The sequence below is a fragment of the Tursiops truncatus genome, chromosome 10 (genome assembly GCF_011762595.2).
Source record: "Tursiops truncatus isolate mTurTru1 chromosome 10, mTurTru1.mat.Y, whole genome shotgun sequence".
NCBI lineage: Eukaryota > Metazoa > Chordata > Mammalia > Artiodactyla > Delphinidae > Tursiops > Tursiops truncatus.
In genome coordinates, this window is record NC_047043.1 from 17,478,292 (window position 1) to 17,504,508 (window position 26,217).

Below are 26,217 nucleotides of genomic sequence, written 5' to 3' on the forward strand. Positions count from 1 at the left end.
TCTCCTCTTTTTCTTTATGTTTTTGGCAATACATTCTCCTCTTCAAAAGGTACTATAAAAAGAGGTCTAATGAGTTACTAAATTATTGATACCCTTGAAATCCCTCCTCTGTGTTATTCCCTCCTGTCTCCAAAATGAGTCTCATTTCCTTCCTTGGCTTGTTATGAGAGGTAGCTTAGCATGACAGGTAAGACCACAAGCACCAGGGGCAGAGTGCCTGGGTTTATATCCCAGCTGTGTGCGTTAGGCAAGCAACTTGATTTCTAATAGTTTCATTATATGTTAAATAAGGATAATTATAATATCGGCCTCATCTAGCTGTGAAGATAAAATGAGTTCGTGTACGTAAAATGCTTAAAACAGTTTCTGGAAAAATGGCAAAGACCACTTGAATGCTTAGCTGTAGTATAATTTGTGAATGAAACGTGAATTTTTATTATCTACACATGTATGATATTCAGTTGCCTAGATATTCAGTTGCCTGTGAACGTCTCCACTTTCATCTCTAAAGGCACATCAGAGTCAATGTGTCCAAGATCAAATGCACAGTGTTTTGGTGCTTCATCCCTAGAAGAAAATGTCTGGTCACTCCTGATGGTTCCTGCCTCAGTGAGGGACTCAACCGTCCTGTTGTTTACACAAGTCAGAAAAGTAGATCCCGTCCTCCATGATCTCTTTTCTCTCATTTCCCATTTTTCACTGAGCCCTGTCAAGCTGACCCGCTAAATTTCTAGTAAAAGCTTGCATTTCTCAGTGTTTACACTTCCACCACGCCCTCCAGAGATACCATTGCCTCTCATCTTAAGTACTGTAAAAAGAGGTCTCTCTGTTTTCTCTCTGTCTACTCATCACCTCCAGTAAATTATCTACCCTCTTGCTAGAGGTCTCATTTCAAAAGGCCAAGCCGATGATTTCCTCCTGGTTTCATACTTTTCCATGGGTTCCCACTGCTCTGAGGATAATGGCCAAGTTTGCCTGTCCCTCCTTGTGGTCCAAGCCTCAGGCATCCAAAAGCACAGGCGTCTACCAGCCCATCTCCCTTCCTACCTCCTGCTGCTCCTTGTGCTCCAGCCACACCTGTTCACTTTCAGCTGCTTGTACGCACTCTCTTCTCGTCCACCAGAGACTTTTGTGCATGTACTTCCCCATGCTGGAAACCTCTCCCCACTCCTGCCGTACTTACTAATAAATTCTTATACACCCATTAGATGTCAATCCGAACATCACTTCTTCGGGAAAGCCTACCTTGACCCCCTAGTCTACTTCAGGTAACTATGTTATAAGCTCCCATAAATTAAATGCTTTCATAGTATGTGCTTCAAGTTTTCACTGTAGTTTAATGTCAGGGGTCCCTAAGGCCACCTTTAGGCCCAGTGGTTTGCCCTAGGACTCGCAGGACTCAAGGAAACTATTATACTCACAGTTATAGTTTATTACAGTGAAAGGATGCAGATTAAAATCAGCAAGGGAAAAGGTGCATAGGTGAAGGCCAGGAGAGACCCAGGTGTAAGCTTCCAGTTGTCCTCTCCCAGTGGAGGCACAGGTATGGCACTTATCTCTCAGCAGTAATGTGTGACCACATTTGCCAAGTGTTGTCAACCAGGGAAGCTCACTGGAGCCTTAGTGTCCAGGGTTTTTATTGGGGTTCAGTTATATAGGCATGCAGCACGCTAGTTACTCGAGTCTCCAGCCCCCTAGAGGTCAAATTGATACAGTGTCATCCAAAGCCTCAGGCATACAAAAGCGCAGGTGTTCACCATAAATCCCATTGTTAGCATAAACTATCTGGTGTGGCCAAAGCCTCAGGCATACAAAGACACTCTTATCTGGTAGGATATTCCAAGGACTTGGAGGTCGTTTCCCAGGTGCCAGGCCAAGGATCAGTCCTGAAGATGAGAATGTGCAGGGTTTGAGCAGCCCAGGCCTACTAAGTTATCCCTTTCCTGCACATGTTTCAACAGTGCTCTTATCCGATTAACATCTATCTTCCTAATAGTCTACATGAGAGCAAAATCTGTAAGTGTTTTTACTCAGCTTAATATACCTAGCCTTTATCATGGTTGCTGACCAATAGCAGATGCTATGTAAATATTTGTTGAATGAATGAATAAAATCTACGTTTTATTGTCTTTATTTCTTTCCAGTCTATACTGTGTTCTGTATCTTTCTATCCCACTTTTTCATGTACTTTTTCTTTTTTTTTTTTTAACATCTTTATTGGGGTATAATTGCTTTACAATGGTGTGTTAGTTTCTGCTTTATAACAAAGTGAATCAGTTATACATACACATATGTTCCCGTCTCTTCCCTCTTGCGTCTCCCTCCCTCCCACCCTCTCTATCCCACCCCTCCAGGCGGTCACAAAGCACCGAGCTGATATCCCTGTGCCATGCGGCTGCTTCCCACTAGCTATCTACCTTACGTTTGTTAGTGTTTATATGTCCATGCCTCTCTCTCGCCCTACTTTTTCTTTATTACGGAGTCTTATGCATTTTATGCCTAAAGTTACTTTGTGCTAATGAATGATATGTAGTAAGTACCTAATATATTTACTATATTCCTTTAACCTTCAATTGTATTCCTATACTTCCAAGTGTTACAGTATCTATGTTTTAAAAACAATTTTAAAAGGGCAAATGTTTTTCACATTTATACCTTAAATACTTGTAGTCAGTATATTGGATCGTGTCATACCCACTTACATGATCAAAGTTATTTCTGTGAGACTGAGGTATTGATCCAACATTTGCCTTAAGAATTTCAGTAACCAAGTCATGCTTAAATTGAAGCCATTGACTATATATTGAGTTTTATCCTGGCTATATCAGAAATAAAGGGGAAAAGTCCCCTGGAATGAGGGTGAACGTCCTCATTTCCTCTGTAAGATGCAACAGAGGAAATGTCCTCCTCATGACCCTCAGCATCTTCATCTTCAAGGTGTACATGACATCCAAGCACTTTGCTCCACCTACAATCTTTTTGCTTGGCCGGGAGTCAAAAGGTGGCTGGTCCATTCTGGCCAATCAATTTGAATAAGTCTCCCTCCATTAAAATTTTCTTTATAGTATTGGATTATAGCCCAAAGTATAAAACAAATATTCATAAATCTATACTGATATTTGAAAAAGGTTGAATAAGTAAGTAAATAGAAGAGACAATTTTCCCCTGCAGAAGAGTTCCAGATGATTTATGTAGATATTCTGCCCACAAGTAGTTGGGGCATAACTTCCCACTCCTTAGTGTCGGCTGCCCGTGGTGACACCTCTCCAAAGAGCACAGTATGGGGAATCGGGTGGCGGGTGGGACGGAAGAGTAACTTTACAGTGGAGCAGCATGCCGAGCACTGCTGCAGCCAGGCGATCAAGGTTCACATCAACAGTAAAAAGGCACGTTGGTGGTGTGTATCCTTTATAGAATGTGGTGAGGATGGCGGTGGCACTCGTTAGTTCTCCTCCACCAAACCCATAACCCCCGTCAAACCATAAGGACAACATCAGACCAACCAAATTGAAGGGCCTTCTCATTCCACACAGCTCCTGAGCGGTACTCCTCAGACGGTCAACACCATCAAACACAAGGGAAGTCTGAGCGATGCATGTCCTAGGGGCACCTAAGGCATGACAAATAAATGTAATAGGACATCCTTGATGGGATCCTGGAACAGAAAAAGGACATTAAGTACAAACTAAGGAACTCTGAATAAAGTATGAATTTTACTTAATACTGTATCAGTTATTCCTTGTTACCAATGTAAGATTTAATAATAAGGGATACTGGGGACTCTCTGTAGTATCTTTTACGTTTTCCTATATGTAAAGCTATTCTAAAATTTTTTTAAATATTAAAAAATTTTAATGGGATAGTGTTTCAATTGAATCTCAGTGCTATTCAGTGAAATTTGCCTATCAGTTTGTATTTAATCAAGCATTACCTCTATTTGATTGGCGTTACATTTTTTAATGTGATTGTCATATGACTGATTTTTCTCCAACAGAGAAACCATTATATCATTGTTTAATTTTTTGAAAATAAAATTTGTCCTTTGTGATTATGAATTTCTTAAGATTCTTTAAGAAACTGGAAAGGTTCTAAGATATTACGAGTTCAAGTTTAGAAGTAACAGGACGAAACCATTACATTAGCCAAATGCACTGGCATAAAATCAGAAACAGTATTTTTGGGAGCATGAGTTCAGACAATGTATCTGTAAGATAGACTTTACAAACTTAGTTTGATTAATTTTTGTTTTTCTGAGGATATGATTCTTTTCTGTAATTATCTTTCTGTTTTCCCTGACAGGCCATCTAGTACTGGCTGCCTCAAGCTCCCTGCGAATTGAGTTATTCTCAATAACACTCTGTATTATGAAGGCATGATTTGAGTGGCTGTCCACTGTGATCTGGTTATTTGGACCTTTACATAAAACAGGTGGTTCTTCCATCTCATCAACGTTTCTTATTATCCAGAATTCACCATCTTTTTGTCTGTGGTTCGTCACACTTTGTTCATCCCAGACGTGGCTCTATCCTATAGGTGGCCCCAGTTTATTTAGCTTCTTATTTACATCTTGGTCATTTCTCTTAGCTACTCCAAGTTCCCTTGTTTCCCGACTTTATCAGGGCTCATTTTATATGGTTATGTTTTTACTTACACTCTGATTAATTCCCAAAAGGGTTTGCAGCAGCTAATTCTATTTGTTTGGCTCTGAGATGATCCAGGCAACTCTGATTCCAATCAGATGGCATTTACTTTCAGCAGGCACAGGACTGAAGCCCGTAACCAAAGAGCAAGCTGCCTCTGGTCTGTGATCCTACTGTCTGAGCTCAGTGTTGTGTACTGGTGCCATCTTAATGACCCAGACGCTTGGGGTTTGATCCTGTTCGCCTAGACCTCCCTATTGGTCTTTTTTGATTTAGATAATGCTTGGAACTTGGCCTGTGGTAATATGACTATAATCTCAAGAGCACAAGCTGTAGAGTGAAATAGAGCAAAGGTGTGACTCTTGCCTCAAATGATCGTTAGCTCTTTGATCTTGAGGAATTTACTTAATCTCTGCCTCAGTTTCCTCATTTGTAAAATAAAAATAATAGCGGATTTGCAGAGTTGTAAAAATTAAGTGGTTCTAAAGCCCCTGGAGAAAGCTTGATTCCGTATCATGGATGTTTAATACATACTGGCTGTCATCAGTATGATTACTGGATTGGGCTTATCTACCTCATCTTCTCATCTAGCCCCTTCTAGCTGTCTCTCTACTACTCCCAGGCATGTCTCAGCCCACCATGTTGATTTATACATTCACATGTTTTTCTAGTCACTGTCTCTGTGGTATGAACAAACTTGTCAACTTTTGTGCCCTGCTTTAATTTTCCTTAAAACTCTATGGTATGCCATTTGATTATCTCTCACTAGGTAAACATGTCACTAGAAGAGTTGTCTTTTCTTCCTTGAATTTTGCTGTTGTTTTCATAATGATGTGAAGACCTGGGCAGACCCAAGGGCAGGATCAGCCTTAAGTATTTGGTATTTGGGGTCTGGTGGGAGAGGGGAGAAAGAAGGAAGAGAGACACAGGTAGAGTGATGGAGTCTGGTGCAAGAATTCTGGAGCCTGACTGCCTGAATTTGCAGCCTGGCTCCTCCACCTATTTGCTGTGTGGCCTTGGTCAAAGTTCTGGACATCTTGGTTGCTGCGGTTTTCTCATCTGTAAAATGGAGATAAGGATAATGCTTAACTCATAGGTTTCCTTGTGAGGATTGAATGTGGAGTGCTCAGAGCATTGCCTAGCATGTAGTAAGTGATAACTAAGTGTTCAATATTATTAGAATGATTCTTTTCCCAATGTTTCACAATATTACTGATAATAATGACAACTGATAACAATAAGATAACTGATAACAATAAGATCTTACTGATAGATAGGGCTTGTTACAGCCTCAGTGATAAGATCGTCTTTATCTTTCTAGTATACCCACACAAATAATTTTGTCCTTTCAAAATACTCATATTAAGAGATGCTATACTTATGTCTATATTAGCATTTTAAAATATCTAAAAATTTTCTTTAGAGTCTTCAGAAAGAATATTCTTTGGAACATCCTCAGTAATAACAAATATTTGTCTTTTGAACATAGACTATCAAGAGTTAGAGCCAACTTTATTAAATTTAAGTGAATGATCTGTGTTGACAGTATCTTCTATATATTTGTATAATTTCATGTACTTGTATATATAATTATGTAAATTTTCGGACTTTATAATAAGGTAAATACACATGATATCCATCTGCACACAAAATGTGTCTACGTGTGTATGTGTGCCTGAAAGAGTGTCAAGACCCAGTGTTTAACGTAAGCTCAGTTATTTTCATGAAGAAAAAGATCATCTCTGAGCCACAGTTCACTTCAAAAAAATCACACAGAATCTTATGTTCCAGAAATTTTTAAGAGAGCCTACGTTTCTCACCTTATGCAATGAATTTTATATAAGCCATGCCTTCAAACAAATGGAAGAAAAAGTAAACATCCCTCTGATTCTGGCACTCTTATCTCCTTCCACATCTATACCTTCCTATAGGCACCAAAACACTATAGTGCTGATCTTGGGGGACCTGTAGCAAAGGACAGCAGATGCAGGTGTACAATGCTCCAATACGACATGCAGTCTGAGTTTCAGATGTATGCCTAAGTCGATTGCTTGAGAAAACTGCACTGTCTGAACAGCCAATTATATATATCTGTATGTGTTTGGCATGCTAAACATGGCCATTTAAATTATTTTAAAGTTTCCTCTAAAACTCTGCCTCACGACTTGAAGGGAGATGCAGTCATTTGTGCTAATTGCATTTTAGAGTATTATATTGGTGACAATAAGCTAATGTTTACAACTTTTGTTCACATCAAGTACCATTAGCCACTTAATTATGTAACAATTTGCTATCTAGCTATACTCTGCAAATACCAAAAAGCATCAGTGTCTCTCTCCAGTGCTGCGTGCGTCTGGAACACAGGTGCATCGCATAGTCACGGCTTCTCCTCAGGCTCACTGGTGCGCCCCATGACCCTTGCTACTCAAGCCCAGGATCTTAGCTTGAGAACTCTCTGCCTGACTCCCAGATGGTGGTTTGAGACTGAGACGATAGTGTTGCAGTAGGGCCTTTGCCATGAGGCTTCTGAGAATGAGACAGATTAGGAGGCAGTGTGACTTGTGGATGTCCAGGATCATAGATAGCTAGGATGCTTTACATGTTGAGAACAGAAGACCTTACAAGAGAAAAAAAAAACGCTTCTGACCTGTAAGCAGAGAGTATTAGAGCCTGGACACTCAGAGTCCTCCTTGCTTTGCAGAAGATGATGCTGAGCCCGGAACAGTGGAGGACGTGCAGAAAGAAGGGCTGGCCCAAAACCGTGCTCTGATTTCGTGAAAATCAAGCCTGCCTTTCCAATTTTTATTTCTAGTTTTTGATCTAAGAAAAAAATTGCATAGTCTAATAACATACTTAGTGAAAAGATTAACTGTTGTGTTCTGTCAGGTTAATGTTACAAGGGTGGGATGTGTCTTAGAATCTCATTGTGGAGTGAATTTTACTGGAATGCCAGATCTCACAATGAGCTGGTATTCTGTTAGTGACCATAGGCCATCATTCTTTCCTTTCTAACTGAGAATGTGAGGAGTGTTCCCATCATGTGAACTGCTGATTGATGTCAAGCAATTCTGTTGTCATGGTTCTAGTTAAAAAATGTGAGAGAAACTAGATCTTTTCAACCTAAAGGTTCTCTCTGTATAGTTAAAGACATTTTCAGAAGACATTTGGATTATGGGAAAGCAATGATATCACATTATGACATTTATTTTATTCCCTACCCCAAGAATCTCAGTAATTGGTTCACCTATTCAAAACTGTTATTTTATCCAAGGATAAAGATCTCAGGACCTCGAGTCAGACTCACCTGATTTATCTAATTGGCATCTTCTTTTATAAACAACTCTAGACATAGGAACTTTCTGATTCATGAATGTGTCATTCACTTGTTTTGAGACAATTTAATGTAAAACTTACCTAATTTCAATGAGAGTCTTCAGGCAACTTTAGCTAAGGGTTAATATCTTATTTATGCCATGGTATTAAAGAAAATTTTAAAAATTAGAAGTCCACATAAGCTGTTGAAATGCTGGGCAGCTCAAGGTGCACATTGTTGAAGTTGTTCACTTGGCAGCTGAGGAAACTAAGATGTGGAAAAAGATGAGTGGCTCACCTGTGATCATATAGCAAATAAAAAGATAGTGGCAACATGGCTACCAGTACCCAGAGCTTTTGATTTCCGAAAGTCCAGTGGTCTTCCTACCGGGCCAAGCTATTTTACGTACTTGGAGGTATTTCATTTTATGCAGTGCTGTTGAGATACGGGAAAAACAGAAGGTGTACTCATTGCCTTCAGAGAACTCATACCCTTGTGGGGATTGTATCTTCCCATGGAAGAGATAGTATGTGTATTTACGAATACATTTGTATTTCCTTTAAGGGTAGTTTACTACTTCTCCTTTCCTTTTTGTTACCGTAGAATCTGCTCATCTATGTTAACCAAAAACGAAGCAAAGAGGGTCATATAATCGCCTAAAGCCACTGTCTGACGGTTTAGGTGGAAGGCGTATGAACGCGGGCATGGGTGAGCCCCGTGAATCATCACTGTGAGGTGCCCACCTGGAGAGCCAAGGCAGATGATGCTTCACCGATTTCGATCTGGACTCCTAGAGGGAGGGAGGGGATAGGACTGTTTACTCTGTGCAGCCACACTGTGGAACCTTGTGTTGTGTTTCAAGTGACACATCATTCAAAGGGCTACTGATAAACTGGAATGTATTCATAGGCTGGAAAATGGGATGTTGAATGGAGTAGACATCACAGAGTAGTGACTAAAGAAACTGCAAATATTTGGTGTAGAGAAGAACCGTCTGAGTGGGTGATGATAGATTCCCTCTAATATTTGAGGGACCATCATGTGAAAAGTACACTAGCCCTGAGCTCCCAAGCTTCTAAATTGAGGGCCAATAAATAGAAGCTCCGGTGAGGTTCCCCGTACCGTGGAACCAGACCTTTTGGCTCAGGGCTTCAAAAGATGGAATGGGCTTCTCCCTCCCAGGGCACTGCATTTTCAGTGGAGGTGTTGCATGGAGGAGATATTTTTAAAGGGCAGTGTTCACAATTCAGATTTGCAGTTGGACAAGATGACCTTTAAGGTGCTTTCCTGCACCTGGGGTTTTACGATTCTATTTCTAGTGTGCTTTGACGCTGGGCATGTGTCACATTGTTTGAATCAAACACTGGACAGGAGCACAGTTTGGAATGTTGATGGCGCTCACATCTATTTTGTGTTTCAATTTCTGGAAGCGGTCTCTTTGTCTTTGAGGCAGTTTGGTCCCTGACCTTCTGTAACATTTGGATCCCAGCCACACTGTCTTTGTTTACTGTAAAGAGCATGGAAAAACTGACTTCCTGACAGTGCTCTGCAAAGTCTAAGGTCAAACCACTCACAGGTGAACAAACACAGTCTTTCTACCTTCAAATTGCCATTTGGCCCCTGTAAACTGGATCAGGGTAATAATACTGGGTAACAGAAAGAGGGGAAACCAGGGCTCTGCCAGCCATTAGTCACTTTGTCATTCTGCTTTGTGAAGAGCTAATCGTAATTCGGTATCCATTTTGGGGAAATTAGAAAATATGGCATGCAATTTTAAGTCCTCTAGCAACCTAGTAAATAGGCCTGTAGAGCCTTCCTTTCTCTACAGTCTGGTCACTATCATCAGTATCTCTCAGGATTGCAGAGACAAAGCGTAGTAGCATTCTTATTCACTTAAGGGATTTAAGAGTCACACTCGCTGAGTATTCCTATCATCCAAGCTCCCTCTTTTATGGGTAAGACCTCAACGTGGCCTAATGGGTTGACTTCCCTTCAAGAAGCAATATCTTTTTTTTTTGCTTTTAAACTAACCTCTGCTGTGCTTTACTGTTGTTCAAAAGCAGTAGGTCCCCTTCGTCAAAGAGAGGGAAGTGTCTTCCTGGGTGAGGGTATCGTAAACTCTTTATGGGCCTAGACGGTGCCTCATTCATTTTATTCTCCTCCCATCATGCTTAATATACCGTCTGATCCTAGAAGGTCCACATAACACATTGTGTGAGTGTCACCGAACAAACCCGTGACCTCACTCACATATTACCCATTTACTTGAAATCACTTATTTGTCAGATTCAAGTTTCCTTCTTAATATTTAAAGATTAATCACTAGAATTGACCTAAAGCAATATAAAAAATATTCCCAACATAAATTTGCATTTTTTTTTTTTGCTTTAAGAATGTAGGAATAAATCTGGCTTTAACTGTATTTTTTTCCCTCGGTCTCTAGTGTAAGCAGGGTCTTGAAATGCCCTAGTTATCTAACATTGCTCTTGAACTCCACTTAGAGATGATATACTAGACTTTTACTAAAATATATCTGGGTATTAAAAACCCAATTCTTTGTGGCTGATGAGAAAGATTATTAAACTTTTTTCCCCAGCTATAATATGAGGCAGTAAGACCCCTTTTTACTTCCAGAGCCAGAGGCAGTATGTCATATTAACCTTCATTAGCTGCCTAGGAGATGAGGTGCATTTGTTAATTTAGTATGCTGGTGAGCTAAGATTGTATGCGAAGGCTGATAAGCTTGTGTGGTTTCCCTGCTTTGCTACATATCAAAAAAAAAAAAAAAAAGAATGGTTAAGTATTTTAGGATACTGATTTTATTGCCTTGCTAAGTGCAGTGTTCGAATTAGGGGCTGGGCCTGGGTAAGATGGGTCTGCAGGTGATGGGCAAAGATTGATGTGGCTGGAGAAGGGCAGAGCCCACACGACCTGATCAAAGCAGGCCTGAAGAGGAGCGTCTGAGGTGCGTAGTGAGGGTGAAAGCAGGTATCGTCGCAAACCTGGGCCAAAGGTGGCAACAGAAAATGGATTCTATTTCCACGTATATAATTTCATGATGGACCTTCCCCCTTGGATGTCCTATGAAATATTAAGTTTTCTGTAGAGTTTTTCCTTCTATGTAGAATTGCTTTTAATTTTTCCATTTCTACCTCCATTTACTTATGGACTCATTCACCATGTAAAAACAAAATGTATCAAGTGTTGTGCCTGCTAGTCAGGAAACAGAGATGAATGACACAACTCCTAAGCTCAAGGAACTGCTTGCCTAATTTCTCCAGGTTTAAAAAGTGTGCCGTCAACTTTGCTATCATCGTTTTCCCCATTCCCCAAGAACACCTCAGTAATGTTATTTCTCTTCTCATAAAGCCTCCGAAGCCATCTCCGTTTTTCTTCTGCCGCTACCAGAGCGCGGGCACCATGCCCTTAAAGTCAGGCTATCGCAGGAACCTCTTTACTCTCCTCTTTCTTTCTCCCTCCACGAATTATAGCCGTGGCTACCTGTAATGTTGTTTGCGTGGCTTATGATAAGGGTAAAATGCCTTAGTCTTGTAATATGGCCGTCCCTGGTCTGGTCTCACCTCTACAAAACTTACACTCCAACCAGATTGATCCCCTCATGCACCTTCAGTCAGGTTGTCTTCTCACCTTTGTGGTTTTCCAGCTCCGAGGCGGTACAGCATGGCAGTTAGAAAGATGTGCCCGGGGGCCAGAAGTACTTTACCTCTTACCTGCTGTGCAGTCTTGGGCAGCTTATTTAACCTCTCTTTTGTGCTTCTGTATCATTGAAAAGAGCTTTTCAAAGCAATAAGTCCCTCCCAGGATTGTTAAGATTAAGTGCATTCATGTGTGTGAAATGCTTAGAAGAGACCCTGGCATAAATTAAATGCTAGTGTTTCGCTATAGCTGTTACTATTAATTGCTGTGACCCAAACCTCGCCCCTACCCTGTCCAGACACTTCATAGCTCACTGCAGATCTCAGGGTTGTCTGGGGACCTTTCCTGACATTTAGGTACAAGTAATCTTTCCCTTTTCAGCCCTTTTATGGGGCTATTTAGCCAACATTCATTTGGTAGGCAGATTGAGACCTGTTTATTATTGTTATAGGAAGTAGACCTTGAAGAGATAGCGATTCATGACAGTACATGGTAAGTGCCAATAGAAAGAGCGCAGGTTCCATCGATTATACATTGTCTGAGGGCGGGAACGGTGCCTCATGTGTCTTTGTTTTCCTTACAGCCCTCTATGCCTACTTATTAACAAAAGCAAGTCAAAATTATTATCTTTTTCCTGATTCAATGGGTGATGTGTTCAGAGGATCAGGAATAGACCAGTCTACTGAAATAATGTACAGTCAGATATAGGGTGTCTTTTACTGGTAGCATATGCATGTGGAAAAATAAGGAGCCATCCTCAGTTTTGGACAGTGGATCGCCCAGACCCCATGAACAGGGGCTCTGGACATTCAGAACATGGTGGTTTATTAGGATTCGTCTAGTGGCAGGTTGCCCAGTGGACTGGAACAAAGGAGACCAGCGAGAAGATTGTTGAGTGTGAGTGCATGAGCGTAGACTCTAGAATAGAGGAATGGAGAGGAAATCTTAAATTCAAGGGTAGTTTGTAGGGAAAGAATCCATAGAACTTGGGAGTTCATACAGGTTGATGGCTAGGAAAGAATGAAAACGTGACTGCTGGGTTTCTCCCTTAGATGTCTTTGGAGTATCCAAATTGGGAGAAGGTTGGCTTTGAAGATAAAAAGTTACATGCAGTTACTGGACTGTGAGCTCCAGGATGGAAGAGACCTTACCCATCTTCTCCCCAGTGTCTAGGACAATCCCTGACTGTCCTACGACTGGAGGCTGATCAGTGTATCTTGAACGAATTAAGGGCCGCTTACCTTGACAATCTACAGTTGAATAAGACAAGTTGTAGATAATTCTTGCCACCTGTTTACTGATTCTCTGGTTCTAGTTAGGTGGCATGATCACATTTTCTAAAGAAGCATACCGCTCACGTCATGGGCAGGATGTCCCAAATTGGCAGCGTATTTAATTCCAGGATGAGTGACGGAATCTACAAGGCCCTGAGGCCACCTCTCTCCTACCTGCCTTAATGGAACTAGTAAAACGTACCTGGCAGTGCAGCGCCTCTGCAGAGAGGTGCTCCAGAAAGCAGTTGTTTGCTCTCACCCTGCCGACAAGTAGCAATACCCAAGTGGCTTAAGGGCTCTAGATGCAGCCATGAGCAGCATTAGAAAAATTCCCCCACCATTTGCCAGCATTAGATGCCAAACTGCAAATAAGAGGCACATGTCAATTCAATGAAGCAGAGACATTTTGCTTGTTTCTAATGCTTACTTCCGGGAGAACTTTATTATATGTTTGTATGCCTTTAAATAAATTGCATTTTTTGAAAATAATGAAAACTGTCTCGTCTTTTCTCCCTACGAAGGGGCAAGCTTCTCCCACTTGGGTGAATATTGCCTGTGCCACTCACTGAAGAAAAGGGGAGTGGTCTTGGCAAGCCTCTTATTAGTCTAAAAATAAATTATTCAGAATGCAGGTTCAGATACAGATTGCAGGGAGAGATAGTAGAATTGGTTTTCCAAGCCTGATCATGCTCTGAAGACATGGTGTGTGCTTTTCAGGAATCCACTTAAGTGGAATCAGCTTTGACGAATACAAACTAGAAATAATCTTGCTGCCATCCAGCTAGTGTCTGCGGTACAGCATCCTCAGAACGTCTCGAAGCACCCATGGTCTCTTTAGGCTATGTAAGTGTGTGTATAGGAAAGTCTGTAGGCATTCACAAGCATTTCTTCAGAGATGCCTTTTCCTCATTGTTCTTTTAAGGAAATCTCTTCCTGGCAGCACGAGAGGGGCATGTCTCACTTCAGATTTGTCTCCCCTCCTACTCCCGTGCCTCGGCAACACAGTTGACCACATCAGCAGCCGACTGCAGTTGTCATGTGGCTTCTCATGTGATGCTGGGTCTGCAGCACTTTGGAGCAAAAAGCCTTTGTGACTCGGCACGCATGGACAGTAGCGTTCAGGGGCAGAAGAGATTTTGGAGGGGGCGGGGAGGCCAGTAACCCGAGAAACGTCAGAAATAAAAGTCACATGAAGTACTCTGATCTATGTATTATTTTTTTTTGAAATTTGATTTTAACTCTTGCTTTTTTTTATGGTTTGTGTCTGTTTTTTCCACCCCCGCAGGCACCGAGCTGCGCTGTTTTGTGTTTCTTCCTTCCTTCCTTCCTTTTTTTTAAAAAATTTTAATTCTGAAGCCAGACCGTCTTAACTCACAGCTCCAGGGCTGCATCGCTGTGGGCACGCCAAGCTTCCCCTGGTTACCTGAGCTGCTCCTGCCGTCTCCTGGCCTCGGCTTCTCCGTGGTGCACCCGAACCCGGCATCGATGGTCTGCGTAGTGAGGAAGAAGGACCTGCTGGTGGAGCTCTGGCCAGGGTCCCCTCGCAGCCGGATGAGGGGACTTGGAGGACAGGGTGATGCTGCAAAAGACCCGGGGTGGGATGGATAGAAAGAATGCCAAGGACCAGGGCAGGAGAAGTTAGGAATACTGTCCATCCAGTGCCCACCGATCCTCCGCAGGGTGCACCCAGCTCGGGCTGCTCCCAGGGATTAGTCTGGGGGGAAACCCATGCCGAGATGTGGTGGCATTTTACCTGAGAGTGGAGCTGAAGATGGATAAACCAGGTATCTGATGTGTCTGCCTGCCTGACGACGAGGCAGAGTTGGAGGAAAGCAGAGCGAGCGAGCGCCTGAGGAAGAAAGAGATGCCGAATGCCGTTTGATTGCCTGCCGCTCGCCCTGCATTCTCATTCTAGGGAGGATGGCATAATTTGTAACCTAGTACATGGATGGAGGAACCGTAAATTGTAGTCTGGATGTCCCGGTGCCGTCAAGGAAGAGAACTGTGACGGGCTAGGTGACTGGACCCGTGTCCCCAGAGAAAAGCGCAGCCTGCAGCATGGATTTAAATGCATGTGCATGCATGTAGAGACATGAAACGAGAGAGATTTCTGACCGCCTTACACAGGAAGTCTGTCACTTTGCTGGGTCGGGCTTCATTGCAGCTTGTATTTTCAGCTTCAGCTCAACACCCATTTCCTGACTAGCTAGTGAGCACGGCCAAAGCAGCTGCACGCAGAATTTTCCTGTTAACGTGAAAGCATCTCTCCTCAGCTTTAACTCCTTGAGGCTCTGAGTGCTCTGTGCTTCACTGGGACTGATTGTAGGGTTTTGTTTTCTTCTTCTTCTGCAAATCCCTGTAAACACAGCTGTATTCAGTATGGTGAAAAATTCTATCCTGTAAATAGAAATCTGATCAATTTAATCAAAATAAATGTATCCCAGATGACTTTGAGACCAGCTGGCTACCACAGACTTCAGATGCTAAACATTCAATGGAGACGAATGCAGTCTTATATTTACATGTTTTAGAATTCCCGGATCAGCCTAAAATTTAAAAAAGAATTCTAAGTTCCTTTTCTAAGGAAGAGGTGGTCTTCCCAGCTCACAGGTAGTTGGTTAGATTCAGGTGCAGATGCCGTTCCTGAGATTTGGGGCGGCGGGGTCGCATTTCGAGGGCACGTACCATGTGGCAGGGCACGGTCATACTCAGTACAGAGCGAGCCTGCGTCTGCCTAGCCATGTGGAGACACGAGTGCCCTGGGAAGAGCCTCTGGTGAAGCTGGGGGAGGCACTTGAGGCTTGTTTTGGATTCGGGTGCCTGAGCTGTGGTGCTCCAAGCCCAGCTTGGTGGAGTCAGCTCAAACCTGAGGGTAAGGAGCTTTCCCAGTTGTCATGGGGAGCTCTTCTGGGCCGCCTGTCTGGCCCTTTCACTGTTTGTTACTATTTCTACAAAGGCGGCTCTGTGTGTTGGATTATGTTTGGCCAGCTGTTGATGCATTCCCGCGGGCGGGGCTGGGTGGGGACCTTATTACTGTACTTCCAAACTGTAGATCTCTGTGCGTGGGGAGTAGGGAGGGAATGGAAAGAAATCAGGTTGGAGAAGCGGATCGCTCAGACTGCTTTCTCCAGGTAGTCCTAGAGCGAATCCAGAAACGCTTAAAGTGGAAAGAAGGAAAAAGGGAATGATGGGGGGAGGGGAGCAGTGAGGGAAAGAGAATGAAACTGAGCAAGCACATATGAGAGAAAAACAGACTTAGAACTTCAAAGCTGCATAGACAAGCAGAATGTCAGCAGCTTGTAATTAGTGGTTCATGGTTGCGTCAGTGACTGTATCTCTCCAAGAATAACTATGTGATGTGTGCCACAAAGTGAAGAAGATAGTCATAACTAAGTTATCAAACCCAGTTCAAACAAGGGCAAATGGATTAAGGAATTTTCTGTGTTTGTAAATCAAATGCTGATGGATTACACATCTAAGACTTGCTGAATTCTGCATAATTGAAGGCTGAATTATCAATTTGTCGCGGGGCGGGAGGATACTGTATATTCATTAAATGAAACTGAACCCTTAAAAACGCAGATTAATTGTGCAAGGAAATATCAGTGCCTGCCCCATCAATACATGCTATTTCCCCACATAGCCCCAAACAGTGCTGCCAATCTCCCTTATCTCTGCATCCACACATAGTTTTTGGTTGCTTGTTTTTGTGCATTAATGTGGAGAGGAGTTAAAAGTTACACTCAGGTCAGTAGGGTCAATTACATGTGACAATTTGCATTTTAGAATTAGAAAACTCCCGTGGAGTCCTGATTTTTGTTGGTGGCCCTCGTATAAACCTTGACGGAGCCTTGGTTGTCTTGAAGCCAAACAGCAGCCTGTTAGTAACCCCATGGGAAGTCAGGGCACCACACTGGTCGGGATTTGAAGGCCACGTTCGCTTCCCTCCCTTGTCTCTGGTGCTTAGAGATTGTGGTGTAACTACCGCCCCACAAAGAGACGGTGGGAGGAGCTGATTGGTCGGTAGGCTTAGGATGTTTACTCTTATTTGTTTTCAGCGCTCCTCCGGGGCATTCATTTTGTATTTGTATTTGTGTTCACACTGCACAATTACTCCTCGCCCGCTTTGTTCTCTGCCCGAGGAGAAGTCAGTTTTAGTTCAGCTCCCTGCTTTTGGCTGCCTGGGTAATATGTGCATATGTGTTGCGTTACCCATGTATGCATTTCCCTTTTTAATGTGGATTAGGGAAAATCGGAGGCAAGGAAAGCTGTGTATATTAAATCAGTAGCTTTTGGACTCACATGTAATATAATTTAAATATACTTACTCTGAGGTTGCCGAAGCTGAGATTGTTGGAGCCCGTTTAATTTACATCTTCGATTTAGTCAAGAAGCGGAAACTGCCAGATCGGGATAGCGTTATTCTGTGCACCCAACAGGGTGGAAGGCATGATTTTGTTTGTGTTAGTTCAAACAGCTGGTCATTAATGCAGTCCCCATTTCTCGAGTGAAGTGCTGGTGGACGTGAATGGCTGCCTGATTAATGCTGCCCCTCCGAGGGTCCTTCACCCAGCAGTCATGCTTGGAGCAGAATAATGTAGCATGATGTGATTGCTCTCTAACAGGGTAGTATGTCATTGTGTCACCAAGCAATTGAGGTTATTATGGGGCAGGGCAGACAGACGGGACAGTGGGGTTACTAGACCGTAGCATTTTTAGAAATACAGGCCTGACCTACTTAGCGTTATTCTCTCCGGCTGGCAGCTGCCTGGAACATAAAGTCTCCTGATAGGCTGAGGCTGTTGCTAGGGGGAATTAGCCTGAATTTTTCCACACGCAGACTCAGTGACTGAATGATAAAAGCTGACTGGAATTAAAGAGATTTGGTTTAGTCTTATACAGATTTATCTGCCCTGTTTTTCTGTCTCAAGTGCAGAGGAAGGGTGCAAAATACAGATTTTTGCGTCCATTTTGTTCTTTGACGCTCTTGTTCGCCCCATGGAAGAGGCACCAGAGCAGGGCAGTTATGAAATTTGGGTTAATCTCTTAGGGTTGGGGGTCATTGAAACAGTGTTGCAAATTGCAAGATATTTCAGCTTAAAGACTGCTGCGAATGACTAACAGAAGGTTAGATTATTTTTCCTCTTCTGTGCACTAAGCTGTTTTGAAGTTGGACATGCATCTTTCAGGCACTGTATATTTAAACTCTCTTTCCCTTTTGGGCTTGAACAAAACATTTATATAAATTATTTTCTATCCAAACAGATAGAAGCTTGCACTCTCTGGCTTGTTTAAAATAAAGATAGTAAGGATTCCAGATTTGGACAGGAAAAATATATATATAGCTCTTTTTTTTATTACAAAATATTTTTTTCTGGGCTATTTTGGGTTTGGCTTATTTTTCAAAAGCCAGCCTGGTGTTTATGCTCATGGATAAAAGTTAATGGCTCCCACCCTACCCTCTTGACTTCACAATGTATGGAAAGATACAGGTTTTTCTCCAGAAGAAAGAATATCTGCTGAATCTATCTGGATATTGTTTTTCCTGGTTGCTGACATATGCACTGCATGTAGAGAGTTCACATAATCAGTTTTATAAGATGACCCATTTTTTTCCGACTCCTGTATTCTCGAAGTATTTCTGTGTTTGTGATTTTTAATGGATCTTTTCCAGAGGCAGATTTTTAATAGCTCTTTTAACGTAAACTGAAAGTCCATCAGGAGAAAAATAAAAGCAATACACAGTCAAGAATACTCTGATTTTTCTTGTTCCTAATTATATACTATCGGTGCTTAAGCCACAGTGTCCTTCTGTTACCTTATCTGTTCCTCTGCTGAAAGTAATCATTATCCTACCTTTTTGATTTGAAATTAATTTTTGTAAGAACATGCTGAGATATCACAAGTACACATGAAGCTTGGCTGCATTAGGGAGAGGAATAGTGTAGAGTCTTGTTAACATCTAACATTGGATTCCTTGGCCACATGGAAACAAAGTAAATTTAAATGTGGGTTTTTCTTTTCATTTCAGATTTTAAAAGTATTCAGGACTATTTCGCTATATATATTTTCAAACAGTGATTTCCACTTACACCAGAGACCACACTCAAAACAATAAAAAATGCTCTGATGGTGTCAGAGCCAAGAAACCCATCAATTTTCTTTTTCTCTTTTTTAAACCAGCATTGTTTACATTTCAGCATACAAATATAGCTTATCAAGCTAAAATAGAGTGTATTTTCTGACGTTGCAAGTGATCTTTCACACCCTTACTAGCTTTGAGAATCCCCCAGATAACATTTTTTTGTAAAGGTTTCCAACCATGCTAACAATTTTTCTTTACTAAAAAAATGCCAATTTATGTTTGTTGAATAAAAGCTTACCTTGGTGTGCTGCTCCTTCCAAAATGAAACAATTTCATTTATTATTTTATTAAGTGAACATTTTAACTCTTCTCCTGTGGTACTTTGTTTGGGCCAGTGGATGATCATTTAAATATTTAAGTTCAAAATAGACATAAAATATCACTTTAAAATCACTTAAGGGAATTTGTTAGCCTGAGTTTATTAACATTTGTTAAAGGACAGATGCCTCATTTTTATGTTAAGTACAACCTGTGTTCAGGTAACCAGTCAAATCGAATGTTTATTGTCTGATTCATTAATAAATTGATCACACTGAAATCGTTCAGTGTAAGTCTTATTTGGTTGTTAGGTTTTTAAGAATTTTTCACTGTTGTGGCTTTCACCCATTACTAGAGAGAGAAATATTAGGTGGGTCAGAAACAAAACAAGACTGAGTGTCATTTATGCTGCCTTGCTATAGTTAAGCTTAACTTCTAGGTACTCACTTTGACAGTGTATGTCCATGGTATGTATTTCATCCAGTGCCATTGATCAGAAAGCCAAAGGAGCAGTGACACTCAGTCATTGCATCAATCACTTATTCATTAGGTAAGTATTTACTTTCTGCTCACACATGAGGCTGGCTTCTTCCAGTTATAAGGTTCAACATGGATCAATGAGTTTTGGGGATGATGTTAGGTGAACAAAAAAGGGAAAATTGCAATTGGTGGTTGTGGTGCACCAACCACAGTTAGATCTTGAGTTAAATCGTTTCCCTTACTGTGTTATGTTCAACACCTGACATTATGTAATCCTTATAATTTGAGGGCAGAGCTGGTGATGATAACGCTAGATCCTTGGAGATGGTGAGCTTCCCTGATCTCACAAACAAGCTACATCTCTTCCAAACCATCTGAACCCTTTTATAATATTGAAGATCTACAGTAAGCTAGTATGTGTCTTTTGTGAAGTCATGAAAGCATATTGTAACTCAGAGACTTTAGACACTGTTGCTTAAACAATTAATAGTATTTCAGAAACCTTTAAATGCCCAAGCTGTATACTCCCTGCAATGGCATGAGTCACTTTAAATGTTTTTGTCTCGGTTTGGTTCTTCCTATCCTTTCCTTTAACCTCCTTCCACTCCTTGAAGTATGACTTGGTTACCCTCGTGTGTGGGCACCCCTGAGTTTGTCAAGGAGAGAACAGAACTAACTGTATTCTTGCTTTTCTCCCCTCTGATCACCTCTGTAACAAACTGAATTTTGACCTGTCTGGTTCCCTCAAGATGATACCTTCCAGGCTTCCTTCTCTTCATGCTCCTAATTCATTAGAGTGGTCATTACTTGGTGGTTGTCATCTGTTTCTTCACGAGTCTCTAACCAGTTTTTCATCTATGTGCCAGGTGCATAGTAGATGCTTCACAAGCGTTAGTTGGTTGACGAATGAATAAATGAGTGAATTAATGGGAATCCAGATGACAGATTCTAGAGAAGAATAGTAAAGTCTTCTATCTGGGGACTTACCAATGGTATAGACACGGGGAGCAGCAAATTTTTTTTAATAAAGGGCCAGACACTAAATACTTGAGGCTTTGTGGACCTTAAAGTCTCTGTTGCAACTCTTCAACTCTGCTGGTGTGGTTGACAAAGCAGCTACAGATGATATGTAAATGAATGAACATGGCTGTGTTTCAATAAAACTATTTACAAAAGAGAGGCACTGGGCCCGATTTGGCCCGTGGGGTTTAGTTTGCTGACCCCTGGAATAATCATTACCTGTGATATTTTGAGGGTGTGATTACGCACGATGTGTATACTGAAGAAGAGCAATGTATTAATAAAGGAAGAGAATTTCAAACAATTCAATAAAAATTAAGACAAAAGGGCACATATTTGAGATGAGAACTTGCTGCCAATCTAGTAAATTTCATTCTCTTGCTGATGACACAGGTGGATCAGTTTATCTTAAAATTCAAAGATGAAAGCGAGGATTGTTGCTCTTCCTTAAAACGTAATGAAGTTATATTGTTCAACAGGTAAGAAAGATGAATGGAAATTTTTTACTTTTCAAAATTGACCTTCTGATGCTGATTACCTAGGGGCGAGGAGGAAGCCCAGCCTCTGTTCAAAGAGCTGGTGGAGCGCTTAGGTTGTGCACAATTGTGAATCCAGAAGGATTGCTGCTGCCTCTTGTTGCTTGCAGATTCTTTTAATCAATTTAAGTACTGGATTGTTTCAGTAACCTAAGTCAGATCTTCCTTTCTCCCATCTCCCCAGTCTCTTCTCCATTAGACAGTAATTCACCTGCAGTGTTAGAAGCTCGGTGCTATCCCTTTTCATCTTTGTTTTGTTCCACTGGAGCTTCTTTTCTTTCCCCTCTCTTATGTGTTAGCCTTGGTTGATGGTGTTAGAGGCAGGAAGCAAGTACCTCCAAATGGTCTACAAGCCCGAGCCTGGGTTTTAGGCAAGCCTGTGTTTAAATCCCACTCCAGCACGAACCAGCTGTGTGACCCAAGGCACCTTAATTAACTTCTGTAAGCTTAACTTTCTCATTCATAAGACAAAGGTAACAGTAGTACCTATCTCACAGAAGTTTTGTGAGGGTGAAACGAGATCATTAACATGAAAGCCTTCTCATACTTGGTAAGTGTTCCATAAAGTTGACTGCTGGTGCTGTGGCTTCTACTACTGCTCTTAGTTGAGAGTGTTTCTGCAAAGAAGTGTGTGATCCAGCATTAGGCTTTGAGATCTCAGTGGCATCATTATGGGCAACTCTCCTCAGTGTGAGGAGTCCCCTATTTATTTATTCTGGGGAATCGTGTATCAGAAGCCCTGAAGTCGAGAGCAAAGCAGATACGGACGCCTAGGGGTACCCAAAATATTTCAAGGAATTGTATGCTGTTTCCTCTCTAAAATTAAAAAAAAAATGTATCGCCTGGGCATGTTCTAGCATATTCCAGGACTGTCCTAGAGGCACAGTATGTATTTTGTTTTGTGTTTTTCTCTCTCTCTTTTTTTTTTTTTTGGCTGTTTAGAGTGGGACCAAAGACTGATGGAACACAAAAGACTGCTGTTCTACGTTAAAGCTACAATTTCCTTTTCTGAAAATTACGCTCAAGGCTTATCTCCTATGGAAAATTTATCCTGATTAAATGGCTTAGGAGCGTTCCTCAGTCTTAAGCTGATTTTGTGTCAAATGATTTTTGTGTTTTTAAAGAACATTTCTTGTTCATCATTGCCTGGCTAACTCCTCTGCTCCTTCTAGGCCTCTGTTCAGTCAGCGTGCTCCCCTTGAAGCCTCTTCTGGCCCCTAAATGTGACCTAGGTTATCTCTTGTGTGAGCACCCCTTAATTCCCAAGCGAAACACTTATTCCACCGTTATTCTCACTTTTCAGCTCTCTGATCGTCACCCCCAGTAGGCTGTATGTACCATAAGGCAGGAGAACTGTGTCTTTCTTTAGGATGAGATTCCCAGCAAGTAGTAGTGCATGCTCAGTGCTCAATAAATGTTTGGGAAACGGATGTATGTCAGAGGCTTGTCCACTCTGTATATTCTAATAATTCATATTAAATAAGTCACTTGGCATTGTGCTGCGCTTGTAGTAGTCAGTATACATTAATGGTGAAGTTCACAAGTTAATCCTTCTCAGTAGTCATAGGACATAGTCCTATCCATATAGTTCCTGAATTTGTAAATGAGAAAATACATATATTATTGTAGCTTCTGAGATTAGAACCGGCTAATTACACATTTTTATTTTGACATAGTGAAGATGAAAAATATTTTTAAAGTAGCAAAAATTGAAGTTGTTACAAAGCAAGCATTCTGTACGAAAGAATGCTCATTCTTCTTTCGTGGGGACCTTATAAGACATATCTCATTCTACGAGCGAGACGTGTTCTTAGTTCTAACAAACCGTTGAGGAGCTTATTAAATGAAAAGTTTTCAGGAAACATCAATTGAATTTGATATTTTGGCTTGTCTTTATATTTTTCTTTAATAACAGAAAAATCCTTTTAGCTCTCTCTCTACCCAGAAAAATGTTCCTTTGATGCTTTTAAGGACCCCTTTAGCCCACAAGGCTAAAGCGTATTAATAACAGAGAGGTGTAGATGCAGAAGAGGTGGGGGTGCATTGAACCTATCTGGTCTCCCTGGGGTTTTCCCTCGCTGCTGCTAGTGGCCACAAATGGCCACGTACCCCAGGGGAAGTGAATGCAACAGCATGAGAGTGAGCCTTTTTGTGTTTCCTGCCAATTATTAGGTGTGATTGAATATTTTGAAAGAAAGCAGTACATAAAAATCGGCATTTGGCTAGTGCCTTACAGAAGTGATCTTTTCTCCCCGTTTTACTTTCAAATGTGTTTGATACTCTGACAGTAGACTCTGCCTACCCCTCTTGTTAGCAGAGGTAGACACCAGTCTTACAAAAGATGCTCTATAGATATGGGGGGGGATGATACTGGGTTTGCTGTATTTTTCCTTCTCTAGCTACTGTGGGTTTATGTGTTTTTCCTTGTTCTGAACATTACAGGGGTGCCTTTACTTCATCTTTTTCTCTTCTAGGACCATAATAAAGTTTGTACCATAAAGGCTCTTTGGTTTAGGTTTCCAGTTGTAAGAATGAGGAATGCCAATATTGTTTCCAAGAATGACCACTGGTACATTTAATATATCGCATTTTCAGAATGCAAGGCATAACAGAATTTGTAGTTTTTGTAATTTATTAAGGGAATCTCTTCACTCTTCCTTACTGCAAAAATATCCTATGGAATTTTGCATTTCTCATTGTTTCAACAGAAACACAGTAGTAGCAGGAGTGATGTTGGGCAATCACTGATCTTTACTGGAATATAAGGACTTTTAATTAAAGAATTGAACACGCCCCGGGGTTTTTTTAGGCAAAACATACATATGGAAAGAAAGGCCCTTATAGCAAAATATTAATCGCTTAAAGCCAATTCAGGTGAAGGCCAGCAAATGGAGTATGAACAATTGTATCCTGCTTTCCACCAATTCTCCGTGTTGCTAAGTGTTGGAAATCAGGAGTATGGGGACTCGGCTTCATTTGGGGAGATGATGGGAAGGATAGATAACTGTGAAATCCTTGAGAGGAAATAATGATGTGATGCTGTGCAGAAAATATATATACTTAAAGTCTTTATGTCTCCGAAGCCTTGGAGTTTTAAGGAAACGCTTTAGCATACAGGACCCTGCTGTATATCCACAACCTTGTATTTCCAGGACTTTCTTTAGAACAAATGTACTCACTTCTATCTTCTTAATCACATGTACAGGTAGAAAGGTAAACGTGGATTAAGGTCTATATTTTTATAAAGCTGCTTTTTTTTAAGATCAATTTTTAATATTGGAAGGTTGACGTGGCTATATTATATACTCAATCCTTACATTAATTTAATTTCCTTTAGATCTATACACTTGGACTATAAAATTCATGGGGACAAGTATTATATCAATTTAGTTCACTATTGCCTGGCTCAGAAAAGGTGCTGTATATGTGTCTATCTAACGACTTTAAAGCAGTGGTAGAAGTATTGAGATTTTTTTATACCAAAATTTCCATTATAATAAATTACCTTTCAGTTCAAAATGTAAAAAGAAAAAAATGTATCCATGCAACATTGTTATAGATCATCCATTTCCCACTTTTATTTCAGTAAAATGAACTTTTCTGAAGGAAAGTGTAATTTTGACCATGCTGTCCTATCACTTTGTGTAATGCTTACTGCTATAGGAGGCTTGCTCATTGAGAAGAAGTGTTATGGTAGTGATTGCTTGAAATTTAATTTTTTTCTGTATAAAATATTCAGTATAATTTGACCAGTCCTTAGAAGTATCCATAAAGAGAACAGGTGGCAGCATTCTTTTTTCTTCTAAGTAGAAGACGAACTTAGGTTGTTATTATATAATCATTTGTCTAGCAGGAATTAGAATAAGTATCTTAGAACTGGAAGAGACCTTAGAAATAATCTAATCCTCCCTCTGCCAGTCATTTTGCACATAAGGAGATTGGGTCATGGAGATGTTAAGAGATTTGCTCAAGGTCACACAACTAGATTTTTACCAGAGGTAGAACCAGAACTCGTTTTTACCCCTCGATTCCAAAGCTGTATATGTTCTGCGAGGCTGCTATCCTGTAGGCCTCATTCCTCTACTTCAGGACGAGCCTGCGGTTCTTGCAGTTTAGAAGTCACTTGTACTTGTTCATGGCTAATATATTTATTATTAAGAGCCCACATAGGAAAAATTATGGGGAAATACCAACGTGATTCTGTGCAGTAGAAATACGTATATAGTAGGCTTGATTGTGTGACATTCAACACACTGAACAGAAAGTTACAAAACCAGAAATGTAGATTACCAATCTGGATCTGCTGTCAACTAGCTGTGTGTGTTTAGGTGAAGCGTTCTTCTTTCTCTAGGGCCCAGTCTTGTACATTGAGAGGATAGCACTTTGAGAATTGCTGGAGGCTTCCTGTGTTCTCTTTCTCTAACAGGCAGTCTTTCAGTGCCCAAGAAAAAGTGATCCTATATTTTTGAAGCTGTGACTTAAGTCTCTTTTTAGTCGGTCACGGTCTATGGACTCTGTCATGAATTGAAGGAAATCTGTTTCCAAGTAAAGACATGGCATAGTTAAAGTGGTGCCATGAGAAGCTGTTGCCCTGGTGGTCTCCCTCATATTAAAGGAAGAGAAGAGTTCTGGGTCTGAAATTCTACCAGATTTGTACTCATTTTTAATCTCTGGAATACAATAGTAGATGTGGTTACCTTGAACCTGTGTTTGTAGTTGGGCAACGTTAGATGAAAACAGAAAAATGAATATGTGGCCAAAAAAAAGTATTGGGCTGTGTGCTAATAGGTAGCTCCTAGCCCCGTAAGTCTGTCGAGCACTTGAAACATGGCTAGTATGAATAGTAAGGATGAAATACACTCTAGGATTTGAAGATTTAGCACGATAAGAGGAA

The 26,217-nt window shown here is 41.1% G+C and overlaps 1 protein-coding gene across 2 annotated transcripts; it reads right to left on the reverse strand.

Moving 5' to 3' along the window:
• Positions 1–2,348: 2,348 nt before the first annotated feature.
• LOC141279695 (uncharacterized) lies at positions 2,349–15,330 on the reverse strand. Of its 2 annotated transcripts, none has more exons than XM_073810401.1 (3): positions 14,638–15,330; positions 14,308–14,463; positions 2,349–3,610 (listed from the first exon to the last, which is right to left on the reverse strand). In XM_073810401.1, the coding sequence occupies exons 1-3, from the start codon at positions 14,792–14,794 to the stop codon at positions 3,237–3,239; spliced, it is 687 nt and encodes a 228-aa protein (XP_073666502.1). In that variant the 5' UTR covers positions 14,795–15,330; the 3' UTR covers positions 2,349–3,236. The 2 variants fall into 2 exon arrangements, with proteins under 2 accessions (XP_073666502.1, XP_073666501.1); XM_073810400.1 differs by having other exon boundaries at positions 2,349–3,655.
• Between the last annotated feature and the right edge of the window lie 10,887 nt (positions 15,331–26,217).

Bases quoted from the DNA above. Each gene is read 5' to 3' on its own strand.
- LOC141279695 (XM_073810400.1), bottom strand. From the start codon at position 14,794: ATGAGAATGCAGGGCGAGCGGCAGGCAATCAAACGGCATTCGGCATCT. The intron at 14,464-14,637 runs GTAAAATGCCAC...GGTCTTTTGCAG, and splicing joins ATCTTCAGCTCCACTCTCAG to CATCACCCTGTCCTCCAAGT. The intron at 3,656-14,307 runs GTAACCAGGGGA...TTTCTGTTCCAG, and splicing joins AGACGGCAGGAGCAGCTCAG to GATCCCATCAAGGATGTCCT.